The sequence below is a fragment of the Rhizopus delemar genome, genomic scaffold (genome assembly GCF_000149305.1).
Source record: "Rhizopus delemar RA 99-880 supercont3.9 genomic scaffold, whole genome shotgun sequence".
In the NCBI taxonomy this organism is placed as follows: domain Eukaryota; kingdom Fungi; phylum Mucoromycota; class Mucoromycetes; order Mucorales; family Rhizopodaceae; genus Rhizopus; species Rhizopus delemar.
Genome location: NW_027137835.1, coordinates 117,484 through 134,311, shown reverse-complemented (window position 1 = coordinate 134,311; position 16,828 = coordinate 117,484). Strand labels below are relative to the sequence as shown.

At 37.2% G+C, this 16,828-nt stretch overlaps 8 protein-coding genes across 8 annotated transcripts; 4 read left to right on the top strand and 4 right to left on the bottom strand.

Moving 5' to 3' along the window:
• Positions 1–571: 571 nt before the first annotated feature.
• RO3G_11157 (uncharacterized protein) lies at positions 572–4,029 on the bottom strand (the record flags this gene model as incomplete). The annotated part of the gene is made up of 9 exons (XM_067665741.1): positions 572–701; positions 756–1,215; positions 1,266–1,307; positions 1,428–2,102; positions 2,154–2,854; positions 3,025–3,201; positions 3,256–3,563; positions 3,702–3,859; positions 3,915–4,029. 9 exons carry the CDS (start codon positions 4,027–4,029, stop codon positions 572–574), a joined length of 2,766 nt encoding a protein of 921 aa, XP_067521842.1.
• Positions 4,030–4,622: 593 nt separating this feature from the next.
• Positions 4,623–5,331, bottom strand: RO3G_11156 (ADP-ribosylation factor; the record flags this gene model as incomplete). The annotated part of the gene is made up of 4 exons (XM_067665740.1): positions 4,623–4,681; positions 4,739–4,984; positions 5,039–5,131; positions 5,184–5,331. 4 exons carry the CDS (start codon positions 5,329–5,331, stop codon positions 4,623–4,625), a joined length of 546 nt encoding a protein of 181 aa, XP_067521841.1.
• Positions 5,332–7,149: 1,818 nt separating this feature from the next.
• RO3G_11155 (uncharacterized protein) lies at positions 7,150–8,049 on the top strand (the record flags this gene model as incomplete). Its single annotated transcript, XM_067665739.1, has 1 exon — positions 7,150–8,049. One exon carries the CDS (start codon positions 7,150–7,152, stop codon positions 8,047–8,049), a length of 900 nt encoding a protein of 299 aa, XP_067521840.1.
• Positions 8,050–9,067: 1,018 nt separating this feature from the next.
• Positions 9,068–9,841, top strand: RO3G_11154 (uncharacterized protein; the record flags this gene model as incomplete). Its single annotated transcript, XM_067665738.1, has 1 exon — positions 9,068–9,841. One exon carries the CDS (start codon positions 9,068–9,070, stop codon positions 9,839–9,841), a length of 774 nt encoding a protein of 257 aa, XP_067521839.1.
• A 1,476-nt stretch (positions 9,842–11,317) lies between these two features.
• On the top strand, positions 11,318–12,694 carry RO3G_11153 (translation elongation factor EF-1 alpha; the record flags this gene model as incomplete). Its single annotated transcript, XM_067665737.1, has 1 exon — positions 11,318–12,694. The coding sequence occupies one exon, from the start codon at positions 11,318–11,320 to the stop codon at positions 12,692–12,694; it is 1,377 nt and encodes a 458-aa protein (XP_067521838.1).
• Positions 12,695–13,073: 379 nt separating this feature from the next.
• On the top strand, positions 13,074–14,718 carry RO3G_11152 (uncharacterized protein; the record flags this gene model as incomplete). Its single annotated transcript, XM_067665736.1, has 3 exons — positions 13,074–13,175; positions 13,224–13,416; positions 13,466–14,718. The coding sequence occupies 3 exons, from the start codon at positions 13,074–13,076 to the stop codon at positions 14,716–14,718; spliced, it is 1,548 nt and encodes a 515-aa protein (XP_067521837.1).
• A 317-nt stretch (positions 14,719–15,035) lies between these two features.
• RO3G_11151 (uncharacterized protein) lies at positions 15,036–15,580 on the bottom strand (the record flags this gene model as incomplete). Its single annotated transcript, XM_067665735.1, has 2 exons — positions 15,036–15,124; positions 15,178–15,580. 2 exons carry the CDS (start codon positions 15,578–15,580, stop codon positions 15,036–15,038), a joined length of 492 nt encoding a protein of 163 aa, XP_067521836.1.
• Positions 15,581–15,971: 391 nt separating this feature from the next.
• RO3G_11150 (uncharacterized protein) lies at positions 15,972–16,723 on the bottom strand (the record flags this gene model as incomplete). The annotated part of the gene is made up of 4 exons (XM_067665734.1): positions 15,972–15,992; positions 16,096–16,147; positions 16,214–16,469; positions 16,516–16,723. 4 exons carry the CDS (start codon positions 16,721–16,723, stop codon positions 15,972–15,974), a joined length of 537 nt encoding a protein of 178 aa, XP_067521835.1.
• Positions 16,724–16,828: the final 105 nt, after the last annotated feature.

The window sequence follows — 16,828 nt, the reverse complement described above, 5'->3', positions numbered from 1 at the left end:
AGGGAAAAAAAGAAGGCTATTGTGTCTGCATGAATGCTATTATAGCTAGCGACATTATTAATTTACATAATCATTCTATTTTATTCCAAAATTATAGATAAATTGTCAGCTCAAGCTACTAAATGCATTTAGAGGATATGTCTTATTTTTGGATTCATAAAGAAGGGTGGTCCACAAAGCAATTATGATTAAGGTAAGAATTATCTAATGATTGATGCATGCTATTCTTTCGTGATATCAAGCCTTTTGATCTATTTATGACTTTTATAAGCGTTTACCTTTGATACTTTTCCCTTCAATCAAATAAGTTTAAATAAATTTCAGTTTTTTCTTTTTCAAGCAAGTGTTTAAAAAGAACTAGTCTTTTGGCATCATGATCATTGTTTAAACTTAAATCTTGGTTTTTCCTAATCAGAAAAAAAAAGTTGCTTTTTATATCAAATGCCCATTTATTTAGAAGCTTGCTAGAAATTATATTTTTACCGGGTAGAAGATGCAGTGCATCAATAAATAAGCTTTGAATGAGAATGATACTTCATTAATAAATTTTTATACAAATTTTTTTAAAGCTTTAAAGAAATCTTGGGAAATCATTAAGAGGTTGAATAGTGTTTGTTTCGCTCAGTTGTAAAGCATACATTAAGCATTGTTTGGCGTCAATCAAATTTTCTTGTTTCATATACACTTTACTTAACAGGTACCTAAAATACATGTTTGTCTTTTTTTAGCATTTGATTTTCATTATAAAAACTTACCAAGCTTCTGGTTGATTCCAACCCGTCCCTCTTGTTGTTTTCTCTAGTAAATATTCTGCAAGTTCATATTCATTCATATCCAAATAGACAGAGGCGAGCGAAATACAAGTCAGCCCATGTTCAGGTTCGATCACGAGCGACTTTTTAAATGCATCCAGTGCTGCTGCACGCTGGCCTTGAGCAATAAGAACTTTTCCAATTTGATGCCAAACATCGGCGTTCACGCCATCCGTCAGTTGATCTGCTTCCTGAATAGCCTTGAATGCCTCATCGTATTGCTTATTCCTCAGATAACTTGAGCTTGCCATGATCCAAAGTTGTACCAACATCTGTTTCCAACGTTCCTTATTATCATCTTTTTCTGCTTGCTGAAAGACAAGTGTCGAATAGCTCTTTTCTATACCACCTTCTGTTACGGAATCATCTTGATGACTTGCACGGTTCATCTCGTTTGGAAACGCTTTTAAAAGAAATTAGAACCATTTTCTACTGTGTCCCATTGTTCTATACCCTTAAATAAGTCACTGTTGTTTTTAAATGACGATCGCAAGCCTAAAATTGTATTTCGTCTTGGTCTTGCACCATTCTTTTCTTTCTTTTTTTTCATGTTAGACAAAAGAGGATCATCGAGCCTTGTTTTTGAAAAACTTAATGATCTCCTGCTGCGCTTACTTATGCCGCTTTCTGATCCGACTTGGTGTTCTTGTTCCCCTTCTATAACTTTATCTAGTCCCTGTTTATTTTCCAGTTGCTTCTCATCCTGATCATCTTCATGAGACGATTCTATGCTTTCAATCGTTTGAAGGCTCATATTACTGCTGTTTTCGCTGAGAAAACCACTTGATGTCTTACTGTAGGTCGATGGCAAGGATTTACTGGTACTACTACTAATGGACTGGCTTTTGGATACAACAGTAGGCAGTAAATTCAACTTTTTAGACAGTTTGAAAAATAAAAAAAAAAGACTCGTATAGCCCTCAGTGCATGGCCCCTCGAGTTCTTCCAAGACAGACAGCTGACACATCTTGATCCTCATGAACAACATGGCCTTCTCAAGCGTATCCTGTTCGTCTATGGTATGTTTATCTGACACATATTGAAGGATGACGAGTGCCTGGGATAAATGTTTTTGAAGGAGAGCTAAAAGGTGCCATCCAGGGATAAAATCTGGGTTTAACTCGACGGATCGCTTGATGGATGCCATGGCTTGAGATCTATCCCCCGAAATGGCTTGATGCAAGCCCAGTTCATAAAAAGCTTGCCAAGAATGTGGGTCAAGTTCGGTTGCCTTTGAAAGTGAAACAAGTGATTCATTCAGGCAATTCAAACGTTTCTCTGGTTCGTTACCTTGATAGATAAAAAGATAAATATAACTATGGTCAAAAGGGATAGACTTACATTGAAGAGCACAGAGGCCATAGAGACAACCTCGTATGCGTCTGCATTGGACCATTAGTGATTTCCACTGATTCATCTTTTTCTTTTTTAAACCATCTGCTTCCTCTAATAAAGCTACAGCCAAATCACACAAGATCAAGCCTTCTTCTTCATTGGGCATATCTGCATAAACGCGTTTTACAGCAATCAACAAGGTGCAAACTACATCCAATTCATTATCGTTTTCATATGCTCCTGGCGGTAATTTCCTCTTGACGGTTGCAGTCTCTGATTTTGGCTTTAAAGAAGATGAGAAGGCATCGCCTTGTTCCTCATTCGAGTTCGATCCTTGAGAAGTCAGGATGTCAACAATCCTTTTTTCTACAGAGTTCAAGTGACAAGAGGCTGAATTCGAGGAATCATGAGTTACAAGCTGCAGTTTCTTGCCAATCGTTTCCACCATTTCATGTAGCACCGACCCATCCTCATCCCGAGCGGTCAGTTGAATGTTCTTTATGCCCAGCAGTTCTAAATAATTCTTTGTGGCCAAGATACATGTCTTTTTATCCGACAGATTGACCATGTGTCTGCAAAGAGTTGGACTGTTGAATGTGTAGACACGCGCGTTGTAAAAGAATTTAAGGATACGCTCTGAGTAGTCCTTGGGGCCCCATCCAACGGTATCATGCGCAGAGACAAGCAAGTGACAGAGCTCAAGTGTCCTGTGGTTTAGATCGGTAGCCGAATCGTTGAGTTTTGTAAATTGGTGGAGCAAGGACCGAAATTGAGATACGAGTTGTATTGTTTCATCCAGGACTGACGTTGGTTTACTTGCAGTGTAAAGTCTAGGGATGGCATGAGTTTTAATGTGTTTCTGTAGCTTTGTTCTTACAGGTCATCTTTATCTACTGGAACATAGACGCCCTTTTGATAAGCTCGAGTTAAATATCGAATGTAGTGTCGAAAAATAATCCAACGCTTATGTATACGCCAGTGCATTGGCCACCGCTTCGTGTTGCAGTAATGTAGATAGGAACGCATCAATCTCAATGTCTGCTTTACTGCTCCCCTACACAAAATTTTTTAGCCTTTTTTTTTTTCGATGACAGATTCTTTTATGTACTTTCTTCTTAATTGAAGTAACACGGATCGATAAAGACAGTCCTCAACCCAAGAATTCAATGCCTTGTTCTTTTCATCAGGATGATTCTCTACCACACTCAAAGCAGATAAATAAGATTCTAGAGCACCTTCATCATCTTGCTCCTGCTCAAAGCACCTTCCTTTGATCACTCTTGCTTGCACAAGTAAAACCAAACCATAACCCCTCTCGACGTCTTCTAATCGTAGGGCCAACTGCTGTAACCATTCTAATGCTTTATCAAATCTTGCAGTCTCAAAGTAAATTCTTGCTAAAATGATTTTTGAAAACTAATGAGCTCAGTGTGAGAGGATAACAGACGAAACTCTGGTTGTTTATTGCCTATGTGCGCGTACCTGAGCTTGCCAATCGTCTGGTGTTTCTTCAGAACTTGATTTTTGCCTTTGGATGATATCTAACAGTCTTACTAAAATCAGCTGAACGTGTGCAGGATCCAATCGTTTAGATATCGCAATATGATTAGGATCGTCCAATGCATGAATATAATCTGCTGAATAACCACTGTTTCGTGCTTGATTTAAGTGTTGAATGAATTCTGATTCTATTCTGGCAGTTATCTCAAGCACTGTTCATATAAATTAGAGATTTTATTCATTGTATTATCCTCATATGGTCTTCACCTGATTCTTGTGGATGGTATTTTTTATATTTCTTTGCTAATTCTGAAATATCTTGCCATTTTTCATCACACCGTGCTTGATCCAAGTCAATAAAAGATTGCTTTAATTTATCCATAATGAAAAGAGAAAAAAGAAGGACAAAGCGAAGCCAAATGGTTCGTGTTTTATTGGTGGTGTAACACAGTAATTATATTTGTTCAACTAAGGCATGTGAATCAGGTAATCCTTTGTGTAGTCGAGAAAAAAGTAGAATAGGAAATTATGTAAAAGCTAAAAACATGAATTAGGAATAAGCTTTTTTTGTCATCTACATTGAGTCTATAGTGAATTATTTTTTTTTTTTTTTCCATTTTCTGATATTTCAGCTTTTATTTTTTTATTTTTTGTAAAGGTCCTTGTTAATTTATTTAAGGGTATTAAAGTTGAACATGTCTAGTCATGCTTACACTGTTTTTTTTTCTCTCCTGAAAGCGTGTATGTGTGCATGTGTGTAATTTCAATTGATCATTGTCCTATAAAAGGGGCAAAAATATCCCCTCCTCTTTTTCTTTCTTTTTTTTTTGAAAAAAAAAATATGCTTTGGTTTTTATTCATAAATAGCACATGTAAACCCTTATGTAAGATCGACACAATTAAAGAACAATAAATAAACAATAATAAATGAATAATAATAATATGTTACATTTTATTTTTTATATTAAAATTAGTTTAAGAGCGTTTCTTCAAGTTGGCGGATAACCATTCCAATCCTTCATACAGACCATCACCTATTCACAGAATATAAACATATGTAAAGGAGATAATATTCATATTATACTACTTACCGCTTGTTGCACAGGCAGTTTGAATGTACCAGTGTCTGTTTCTTAAAGAATGTAAACCAAGTTTATCAGTAATTTCAGCAGCATTCATAGCGTTAGGCAAATCTTGCTTATTGGCAAATACAAGTAAAAGAGCATCACGAAGCTCATCTTCATTTAACATACGTTGAAGTTCATCACGAGCTTCTGAAATACGATCACGATCATTAGAGTCAACAACAAAGATAATACCTTGAGTATTTTGGAAGTCTATTTAATCTGTTAATTTCTCCCCCTTTTTTTTTTTCACTCGGTCTATCTTACAGTGTCTCCAGAGAGGACGAATCTTATCTTGTCCTCCTACATCCCAAACAGTAAAGGAAATATTTTTATATTCAACCGTTTCAACATTGAAACCTATAGAATATATGAGATGATGAAGCTTTTTCGTTCTTTTTTTTTTAATTACCAATAGTAGGAATGGTGGTCACAATTTCACCTAATTTAAGCTTATAAAGGATGGTAGTCTTACCGGCAGCATCAAGACCAACCATAAGAATACGCATCTCTTTCTTGCCAAAGAGTTCAGTAAATAATGATGAGAAGCTAATACCCATTTTAACGAAACAAGTTTGAAGAAGAAAAAAAAAAAAAAAAAAAGCACTGAGTTTAACCCAAGGTTATTTTTTTATTTTATCTAATTTTAAAATTCAGATTTAGCCAATCAAATCCCTTCAAGTGTATTTCATACAATGTATCCCTAACCATAAAAATTGTTTTATGCTCAAGTAACATGTCAAACCGGTAATAAAGAGAAAATTTTATTCTTTATATAAAGTTATATTCTAGCAATCATCCTTCATTTTCTGTCTTTGATAAAAAAAATAACTCGATTGCCCCAAATAGGATACAAATACCTTTAAATACAAGAGACGGCGGAAGACGTGGCGGCATAGATATTAATTAAATATTTTTGAGCAGCAGCCTAAAATTTGACGTAAAGAAAACATTGAGGGCACGTTCATACGTTTTCCGAACCATAATTTATTTTCAAAAAGAATCCTTTGATCTTCAGGTGTCCTCTCTTTGCCAACTTGAACGTTTCTAACTGGTAACAAGGCTACTCACTTTATAAATTAAATTTAGTCTCAAATTATAATAAGAAGCCCCCCCTTTTTTTTTCTTTTTTTTTTAAGAAATCAAGTGTCGTTGGTGCTAAAGACGAAAGTTAAAGAAATGAAAAAGCAACATGGGTTAAGAGTAGTGAAGCATGGTGTTCAATGTAAAAAGCCATCATCATTCGTATTTTTCAACCATTGGCTTTTTTAGTTTTAGCTCATTGCCTTTGAGTACATTCAGCACGAGGTAAATGATGATAACGAGGCCAATTTGTTTATTTTTCCTTAGATAGGATTTCTGGTAGCATAATTAGATCATCTTCCTTTAAATACAAGTACTTGGTTTTGATTATCTTTGGTAGCATTGTTTCTAGACCAACATCTACATTAACATGTTATTAATCATTAATTACATATATTGATAGATTCTGATCCGCTTATATATGTTTTAGCCATAATAGATTTTTCAGTCAAAATCATAGACATCTTAATAGATCTTGGCAAAATCGATAGAATAAACTACCCTTTATGGATCTATTCCCTGAATATGAGGACTATTTTATCAACATTAAACCTTTGTTGTGATCATAATTACATAATGTAAGTAGACTATACAGCAGCAGTTGTGTTTTTAGTGATAGACTCCGGAGGCACGATATAAAAATAAGTGGATCGATTTCGTCATATAAAACCAGTAACTTATACTTTATTAGCTCTTAAGAACACTCACTTTCAATGTCTTGTTGTGGACTACATTAATGAATGAAAAAAAAACAAAAGAAAAAAAAAGTATCCTTTTTGCTAACGAATTTATATGCGTGATAAATGCTTGTCATTTCGTGACTAAGTTACCGGACTTAAGGGGTCGTCTCTTATCCAACCTTGGTAGTCTTTCAAACTCACTTGTAAGCATGATAACATGAGTAACTCTATTCATTATTAAAACATTTTTATATTAGCTTTTCATCATTTGGATATTTAGTTTGATTGTGAATAACTCATAATACACACATAACGACACACTGCTTGTGGTTTATACAGTGAAAGTTAATCAAGAAAAAGTTAGATCATTAGTTAACCAGAAATAAATGTTCCTATACAAAATATCACTTTATTACATTTTGAGCTCGGCAATTCTAATTGTCTCAAAAAAATTTCTCAATCACTGAAACAAAAATTATCCAAAACTGAGACTAAATTTTCTCAATAAAGTGTCTTCCAATAATTATAGAAAACCATATATTTCCTTTTTTTTTTTTATTCTTTTTTTTTTTTATTAAAATAAAAATGTTACCTTTTTTTAATAAAAAAGAAAAGATGACAGAAGAATATAAAACAATTGATTTCTTAAAAAGACTAGTCAATAAGAACAACTTGAGTTTTGAACAATATGCAGTTGAACAATTTACGGATATCAACGCAATGCAAGACTGTCGCTTGGATCAACAAGAATACCAGTGGAAGAGTGCTCTAGAAAATGACCGATTGAATCGATACTGCAATATCCTTCCATTTGATAAAAATCGCGTAAAATTGGCTGACGGTGGTTATATCAATGCGAGCCACATACAAACACCCACCGGTACAAGTTATATTGCAGCCCAGGGGCCACTGAGACATACTGTGATTGATTTTTGGCGTATGGTCGTCGAACAGAAGGTGCCAGTGATCGTGTGTCTAACACCCGAGATTGAAAAGGGAATGGAAAAATGTGCTCGATATTGGCCCGAAGGCGATCAAAATGAGACATTGCGAAACAATGACGGGGTGATGGTTGAGTTGCAAAACGTCGAAAAGGAAAGGATCTATAAAAAGGCAGATTGTATGGTTCGAAAGATTTCTGTCGCACTCTCTCGTCAAAATGAACCCGTGCAGAAAACTGAGGTGGTTCAGCTTCAATTCTTTGGTTGGCCTGACCACGGAGTGCCCAACAAACCGGATAAGGTGCTGGCGCTTGTGAAGCTGGCAAGAACATTCTATAAAGAGAACAGACCGGCTGTGGTTCACTGCAGTGCTGGCTGTGGACGAACAGGCACTTTTTGTGTGATTGATAGTACAGAGACAATGATAAAGAATGGGTTGGGTCCTCTAGATCCTGTGTCATTTTTGACAGATGAATTTCGTAAACAGAGAACAACAATGGTTCAGACACCATCTCAATTCATATTTTGTTATGTTGCACTATTGCAGTTTTTGAAAGAAACAAAACAATTATAGAATACAAATAAGAATAAAACCATCAACACTATCAATCTTTTGTGATGTAAACCATTTCCTCTTAACAAGGTATTTTTACAGCTTGTATGCTGAGTTTTTTTTTTTGCTTATTTCAATCACAGGTCACTCTAAATAAATTTCCTCCATAGCAACTAGGGCAGCTCTAAAATCAAGAGTAGCTCTAGATTTTTTCTTTGCTGAAAAAGGGGAGGGCAAGTCCATTTTATCATTCAACCCCAGTTTCACAGAAAAATAAATAATTTTCTGTGCACCTTCCCTTTCGGAAAACAATAATTTTAAGGGGGGGAAAGTCCAGACATGAGTACACTAATGTTTGACACATTTTTATCTATTGTCACCCCCTTATTTACTATATTTAAACATTTTGATCTCTTTAAACATGTTCAATAAAAGGAAAAGTATATGAGGGGAGAAAAAAGGAATTCTATATTATGTAAACGTGGATGAAAGGGCTGCTCCTCGGTTATGGAAATAAGATAAGAGAGGAGCTTGAAAGACGTGCGGGTTTCCTTAACAATAAATTATATTTGATTAGGGAATGCCTCAAAGATCGACTAACGTGTATGCTGTTTTATTATTATTATTCAGGGAGCATATGTTATACATTCCATTATCAAACTTCTTTGCAAAAAAAAAAAAACCCTTTTTTTCTCTTTTATAAATAAATCTTTCCCCCTAAAAAATTGTATATAAAAACCCTTATTTTCTTTTTCTTTTTTTTTTGTCATTGAACATGAATACATTATTTAACCAACAAGAATCCATTTATTACAAAGAACAACCTAAACCACTTCCTGCTTGTTTATCCAACTATCCACTTCACCCATCATTTTTAGCCAATTACATTATTGGAGAAGAACTAGGATCTGGCGGCCACGGGTTTGTGATCTCAGCGCGTGAGAGAAAGACTGGGATCGAGAGAGCTGTCAAGTTTATCTATCGTCATATGGTACCAGCTCATAATTGGGTAAAGGATCGCACACTAGGCCAAATACCAATGGAAGTTTACATTTTAAAAAACATTCATCATCCAAATATCATCGGTTATGTTGATTCATACCAAGATCATTATTTTGTTTATCTCGTAATGGAATTGCATGGTTCTCAGTGGGCCACCAACAGCAGTACAGAAAACAATTCACGATCACCCGCCCTCTCTGAGACATCTCACAGTACCTGTTCATCCCTGATGGACTCACCTCTCGAACAATACTTGCCTACGCCAGTGATCAAAAGACGTACATCCTGTGATTTGTTTGAATGCATCGAACGACACAATTATTTCCAAGAACCATTGGCCAGAGCGATCTTTAAACAGATTGTTGAATGTGTCGCTTACCTGGACGTGCTCGGTATCTGCCACAGAGACATTAAAGATGAAAATATTGTGATTGATGATCAATATCAGGTGAAGCTCATTGACTTTGGCGCAGCGGCTGTCTTGCCTCGTCACTATGGCGACAACAAGACTTATTTGATGACCAAGTTTTATGGTACAGTCAGTTTTGCATCCCCTGAGATTTTGATGGGTAGGGCCTATAAGGCTGAACCAGCAGAGATTTGGTCACTTGGCGTGCTCTTGTATACCATCTTGTTTGGCGAGGTTCCCTTCCATGATACAGAAATGGCAATTGCGGGTCGAATTGCTCAGCCTAAAGTACGTGTTTCTTTAGCTTGTTTAAATTTAATCTCCTGGATGTTGCAACGGTCTCCAGATCAACGACCTACGATTCATCAAGTCTTAATGCATCCTTGGTTTTCTGAATTTTAATTTTTTTTTTTTTTTTTTTTTCCACATTTTTTTATGCCCTATTCTCTATGCGCGAGCGCACAAAGCATTTTTATTATCAAGTACCCACACACATTTTACATAATTTTTGCATGAATCATTTACCCCCTTTATAAGCCCTTAAAAATTATATATGACTTTACGTTTAAGTCTTTCTATGTTCTTTCTCCTCTTTTAATATTCTCCCTTTTTATTGGTATCCTCTCCCCTTTTTTTTATATTGTAATTTAATCTTTCTTCTTTCTTCTTCTTTCATATGTTGTACATATAAAAATGCATCATTTTTTTTTCTTTTAATTCACTTAATAACAATAAAAAAAAACTATTCAACTATTATACACACGAAAATATACAAATGGTTTTCATTTACAACATTGTTTCTCCTTTAATAATAAAACATTATTATCTGTGATCATCGAATGACAATATTATCTCTCTCTCCCAAGTAAATGAAAACCATTTAGATATCATCTCTTGTCCCTTTTATTACTCTATTAAAACTTAAGTCCGAGATATAAATTGGCTAGTAATCATCTCTCCTTATTAAATAACTCAAAGAAACACCAAATTCCTCTTTTTTTTTTACAACATGAAGCACTGTCACTATCTCTTGTATTCATTTTTGATGCTAATCAATGAACAATTGTGTATTGCAATTATTTGCCTGTTTCAATTGGATCCTTCCTTCTTGCTTATTGAAAAAGCTATAAAAAAGCATTGTATGAGGTTCAATTAAATGCAAACAAAGCAAGATTTGTAAGAGATAAACTCCAAATTAAGATATCTTTCAAAACAGTCAAATCATACAGCAAAAGTGTTGTGATATAATAATGTTAACATTCATTGCTATACAAACGCGATCGTTTACAGTATAAATGTCAAAAAAAAAATTTATTTGACGCAAATCCCAGAAAATACCATTTTACTGAATCTCATCCCACGAAACTTTTAATGGCCAAAAATTGAGCTACAGAAATGAAACTAATGGTTTGAAATTGAATGTTGAAGCAAATTCTTGTAAAATGAAACGTTGGAATTTAAAGAAAAAAAAAATTTTTTTTATGAAAAAAAAAAAAAAAAAAAAAAAAAAAAAAAAAACCCAAGGCAAAAAAATAAATAAAACAGGATGTTTAACATTTTTCTTTTCCTTGCACAATATCCTAAGGTGGAGGCCATTTCTAATCGACGAGTTAATGAAACTCTCTAAATAAATCATACAATTCTTTGGGGAATAATTTGTCTGTGTTGACATAAAGAAAAAAAAAAAGCTTTCTTGATCAATTTGATTGGTTCAAAATTTTATTTACCCGGGAACGGGGCTAACGAAAAATTTTTGATATAAAATAGAAATCCGAATTTTTTTTTTGTTCTTTCTCTCTTTTTTCAACTTTAAAAGGTAACCGTATAGATGCAACCTCATCCATCCATCCAAATACTTATGTGATCCCTTAGACTAAAATGGGTAAAGATAAGACTAACATCAGTGTCGTCGTTATTGGTCACGTCGATTCCGGTAAATCTACCACCACTGGTCACTTGATCTACAAGTGTGGTGGTATTGACAAGCGTACCATCGAAAAGTTTGAAAAGGAAGCCGCTGAACTCGGTAAGGGTTCCTTCAAGTACGCTTGGGTTCTTGACAAGCTCAAGGCTGAACGTGAACGTGGTATCACCATCGATATCGCTCTCTGGAAGTTCGAAACCCCCAAGTACCAAATCACCGTTATTGATGCTCCCGGTCACCGTGATTTCATCAAGAACATGATTACCGGTACTTCTCAAGCCGATTGTGCTATTCTTATCATTGCTGGTGGTACTGGTGAATTCGAAGCTGGTATCTCCAAGGATGGTCAAACCCGTGAACACGCCCTTTTGGCTTTCACTCTCGGTGTCCGTCAATTGATTGTTGCTGTCAACAAGATGGATACCACCAAGTGGTCCGAAGCTCGTTTCAACGAAATCGTCAAGGAAGTTTCCTCCTTCATCAAGAAGATTGGTTACAACCCCAAGTCTGTTCCCTTCGTCCCCATCTCTGGTTGGCACGGTGACAACATGTTGGACGAATCTACCAACATGCCCTGGTACAAGGGATGGAACAAGGAAACCAAGGCTGGTGCCAAGTCTGGTAAGACCCTCTTGGATGCCATCGACAACATTGACCCTCCTACCCGTCCTGTTGACAAGCCTCTCCGTCTTCCTCTTCAAGATGTTTACAAGATTGGTGGTATCGGTACTGTCCCCGTCGGTCGTGTCGAAACTGGTGTCATCAAGGCCGGTATGGTTGTCACCTTCGCTCCTGCTGCTGTCACCACTGAAGTTAAGTCCGTCGAAATGCACCACGAAACCCTCTCTGAAGGTCTTCCCGGTGACAACGTCGGTTTCAACGTCAAGAACGTCTCCGTCAAGGACATCCGTCGTGGTAACGTCTGTTCCGACTCCAAGAACGACCCCGCCAAGGAAGCCGGTTCCTTCACCGCTCAAGTCATTATCTTGAACCACCCCGGTCAAATTGGTGCTGGTTACGCTCCCGTTTTGGATTGTCACACTGCTCACATTGCCTGTAAGTTCGCTGAATTGATTGAAAAGATCGACAGACGTTCCGGTAAGTCCTTGGAAGCTACTCCCAAGTTCGTCAAGTCTGGTGACTCTGCCATTGTCAAGATGATCCCCTCCAAGCCCATGTGTGTTGAAGCTTACACTGACTACCCTCCTCTTGGTCGTTTCGCTGTTCGTGACATGCGTCAAACCGTTGCTGTCGGTGTCATCAAGTCCGTTGAAAAGGTCGACAAGGCCGGTAAGGTCACCAAGGCCGCTGCCAAGGCCGGTAAGAAATAAATTGCTTAATTCTGTTTACCCACTTTGAAAAAAAAAACACATTTTGTGATTTGGTTGAAAAATAATAAAAAATAAAATTATTATATAAAAAGACATGTCTTTGAAAGTATTTGAAGTGATTTGGTTGTAAGACAAAGTAGTATGTGTATAATCTTCATTTTGAAATGATTGACACTTGATGTGTTGATAAAGCAAGTAGCCCATATACCCATAATCATGGCGTGTATTCTCGTACATAAATAGGATGATTCTACAGAACATGGCATGTTGTTCATCAAGGTTTTATCAAAATGAAAACAACAACTTTTTTGGATTTAAAATGTGGAAAGGAAGGAATTTTTTTTGTTTCTTTTATTATTCTTGAAGACTTTCTTACTCTATGTTTATCCTTGGTATGGTCATTGCTGGCCTGTTAAAGGCTTTACATGTTCAAGCAGCTTATTCTTCAAATGGCCCTAACGTGATGTATTATTGGGGACAAGTAAGTGGTATAAGCTGTCAAAAGGTAAATTCTTATGGGGATGGTTAGAACTCTGCTGGTGGCGCGACAACTCAAGGTACATTATCAAGTTACTGCCAATCAGGCAAAGCAGACATCATCCTCTTGTCATTTCTTCATATCTTCAATCTGGGTGGATTACCTCAAATCAACCTATCGAATGCATGTGAAAACACTTTCTTTCCAAACAGCCAACTACTTTCATGTCCTGCTATCGGATCAGGTAGAGTAGTCCATGCTGGCCCTCCTTCAAACGATCTCATGACTTATAGACATCAAGACATGTCAAGCCAAAGGAGTCAAGATTCTCTTGTCTCTGGGTGGGGCTACTGGGGCTTATGGATTTACAAGTGATGCTGAAGGACAGCAGTTTGCGGAAACGCTCTGGAACTTATTTGGCCGTGGGTCGTCCGAGACGCGGCCCTTTGGTGATGCGATCATTGACGGGATCGATTTGGACATCGAAGGGGGTTCGTCTGGGGGCTATGCGGCCTTGGTCACTGCCCTTCGTTCGAAATCAGCCAGCCAGGACTTCTTGATCGGTGCGGCTCCTCAATGCCCCTTCCCGGATGCTCTCCTTGGACCGGTGATCGATGCGGTCGGATTGGATTATGTCAATGTTCAGTTTTACAACAATTATTGTTCTGCGCTCGGTGCGTCCTTTAACTTTGATGTGTGGGACACATGGGCCAAGACACAGTCGGCCAACAAGCAGATCAAGGTCTATCTGACCCTACCTGGCTCTCCTCGTGCTGCTGGCAGTGGCTATGTCGACATGACCAGCTTGAGTCGTCTGGTGCCTTCTGTCGCGTCTCGGTACGCAAGCTATGGCGGTGTGTCTGTGTGGGATGCATCCCAGGCTTGGAACAATCCCGGATTCCCTTCGTCGCTTTACGATCTCGTGCACGGATCTGCTCCAGCCCTGACCACTTCAACCGCCAGTCGCAGCACTTCCTCACCGATGCCGACCGTCCCCTCGTCTGGTGCATGCACCTCCGATCAAGCCTGTTCCGTACCAGGTCAATACATCTGTACACCCCATGGGGCCTATGCTTTCTGTGTGCACGGCCAGTGGCTCACGGCGTCCTGTCCACCCGGTACGGTTTGCATTCCGACGGTGGATGGTGCTTCGATCTACTGTGGCTATGGTACACCTGGATCGAGTTGCGTCCATGGTCTCAATGCATCGAGTGTCGCCCTGAACACCCAGCCAGTCCCTCGTCCTTACCGTCTTTCAAACACGCATGTTCAACTGGTCATCACTTCCTTTTCGGACCATGTCTTTGAGGCAATGATCCACGCGCGTCGTACGACCCTTTTTCCATTCCATCCAACCATCACCCTTGAATTGAACGTGTCTGATCAGGTCCAGTTGGATCCATCCAAGGGGGTCCAGCAAAAAGATAAAACGGTACGTGTGAAGGTGATCAATCCATCGAATCAAACCATGGCCCTTGTTCTTCACCTCACCGGATCTGTATCTTCCGATGTCTTTGTGGCCCCTGCTTCCTTGCGTTTCAACTAAAAACATCTTTATGCTACATAAAAAAAATAAACGGATTGCGATTCAAAGAGAAATACTCGTATAAATGCCCTTGACCAAGGAGTTTTATGTTAAAATGAAAAAGGCTGTATCTGAGAATGAACCTTAATAAACAAAAAAAAGGGATAGCACAGGGGTGTGAGAGAAGCATAGATTTTGTTTGGATTAAAATAGATATGTACATAGAATAATTTTTGTTGGGCTTGCACAATGAAAGAAAAAGAGAGAGGGAATGTGAGTGTTGAGTGCTTAGATTGTAACAGAATGAACGGAATGGGGGTGTAGAGTATTTCGTTTTTTTAAAGTGTGACGGATGAAGCGGATTCATTTGATAAAGAAGTACCTGGCCGCCTGACTGAGTTTGGAGGTGTTAATTTCCCACCGTTTACTAAACGCAAAAGATGTCAATGCTTTGATCGCAATCCAGGTTATACCACCTACCTTTTTGTTGCATGGCCATTTGATCGATTTTGGCCACGATGGATTCCAGATAATATTTCCACTTGAGCTGTTCATTTTCACTGGAGGTCTTCATGATGTGAGCTGTGGGTGAAGCCATAAAGGTGGTATTGAGAGAATCGACACCTTGGAATGAGGAGATGATCTCGATACAGTGATTTTCTCCAGTGACCTCTTCTTTTGAAAGCAAACGAATTTTGGCCCTTTCTAATATAATATGACCTTTATACAGTAAGGAAGAAGAAGATTTTCGTTTGGCAAAGACTAGCATGTCTGAAAATAAAAAATAGGCTCGATCTTCAATCGATGTTTTGTTGATTTGGAAAAAGTTGTCTTGTAAATAAAGTCTGCGTTCAGCACGAATACCAAAAGGTCGATCTGTCATAGAAGTGTGAATCTCATACACTTGATCCACATTTCTAGCATCTACCACTCTACTCTTTGTAAGTCCTATTTTTTTTTTTTTTTTTTTTGGCTGGTTTTCATTGTTACCTTGGCCTGAATTCTTCAAGTAAACTTTGAACACGTTGTTTGCATTGCATTAATCCAGTATAGTCAGGATGCATTGTAGCCGTGCTGTCTGCTAAGGCTGTTAATAATTTTGTGTATCGTACAATACAGGTGACAGGTGCTCTTAATAAATCTAAAAGTGTCGTTCCCTTTTCCAAATTTTTCTCTGCAGACTTTAAGATTTATACTTAATATGATGATGATTATACATTGCTTATCCTCTTACTTCTGAAAATTTCTTGAACGGTTGATATCTTCCTAATCTTTCAAAAGTACTTGTCATCGTACTATAATTATCGAGATAAACGTGATACACTTTTTGAATCTTTGGAAACTATGCATGCCAAGGTGAGGATAGTCTTTTTTTTTATGGGCTTTTTTCTTGCTTACCCAGGTCAGAATAACATCCGATAGGATTTGAGTCGGACCCCAAATGTTAAGACTAAATACAAAAAAAAAAAAAAAAACTTTTTAAAAAACAAAGCAAATTTAACAAGTTGCTGCTTACCGTTCTTTTAAGCTTTTCAATATTTCTTTATGAACATTCAATACATCATCAATATTACAAAATAGCCAAGCTTTCTCTCTTTCCGTTATGGGTGATTTTTTATTTCCCAAGAAGCTAAATGTTGATTGCTTGGCATTTTTACGTAAAGGCAAAAGATATAAATCTTCTACAAGTTGTAATATGTTGACATACATCGTCTCTGTTTGATGTAATTCTTGAACAAATCCTTCTCTACGCTGATGCATCATTTCCTGGTCTTTAAGTTGTTTAACAAATCGTGATTTTCCATCTATTTCATTTACCAAACAGTCCAGTATCAACGTCATCATAGTCTAAACTGTCAATGATATCAAACTCTGCATCATGTCCTGGTACCACAAGATCAAACCCAGAGCTTGATACATCACTTAATTTCATACTTGAAAATTGGCTGCTAATCATACTAGGGTCAGAGATTCGAACAGTAGATTTATCAACAGATTGTTGGTAATTCTCATTACTACTAAACATTTCACCCTTTTTATTGTATTCGAAAAAGGAATGTAAAGAAAGAATAATAATAAAAAAAAGAAAACAAAAAAAAAGAGAGAGAAAAATTAAATACAGTAAAAAGAT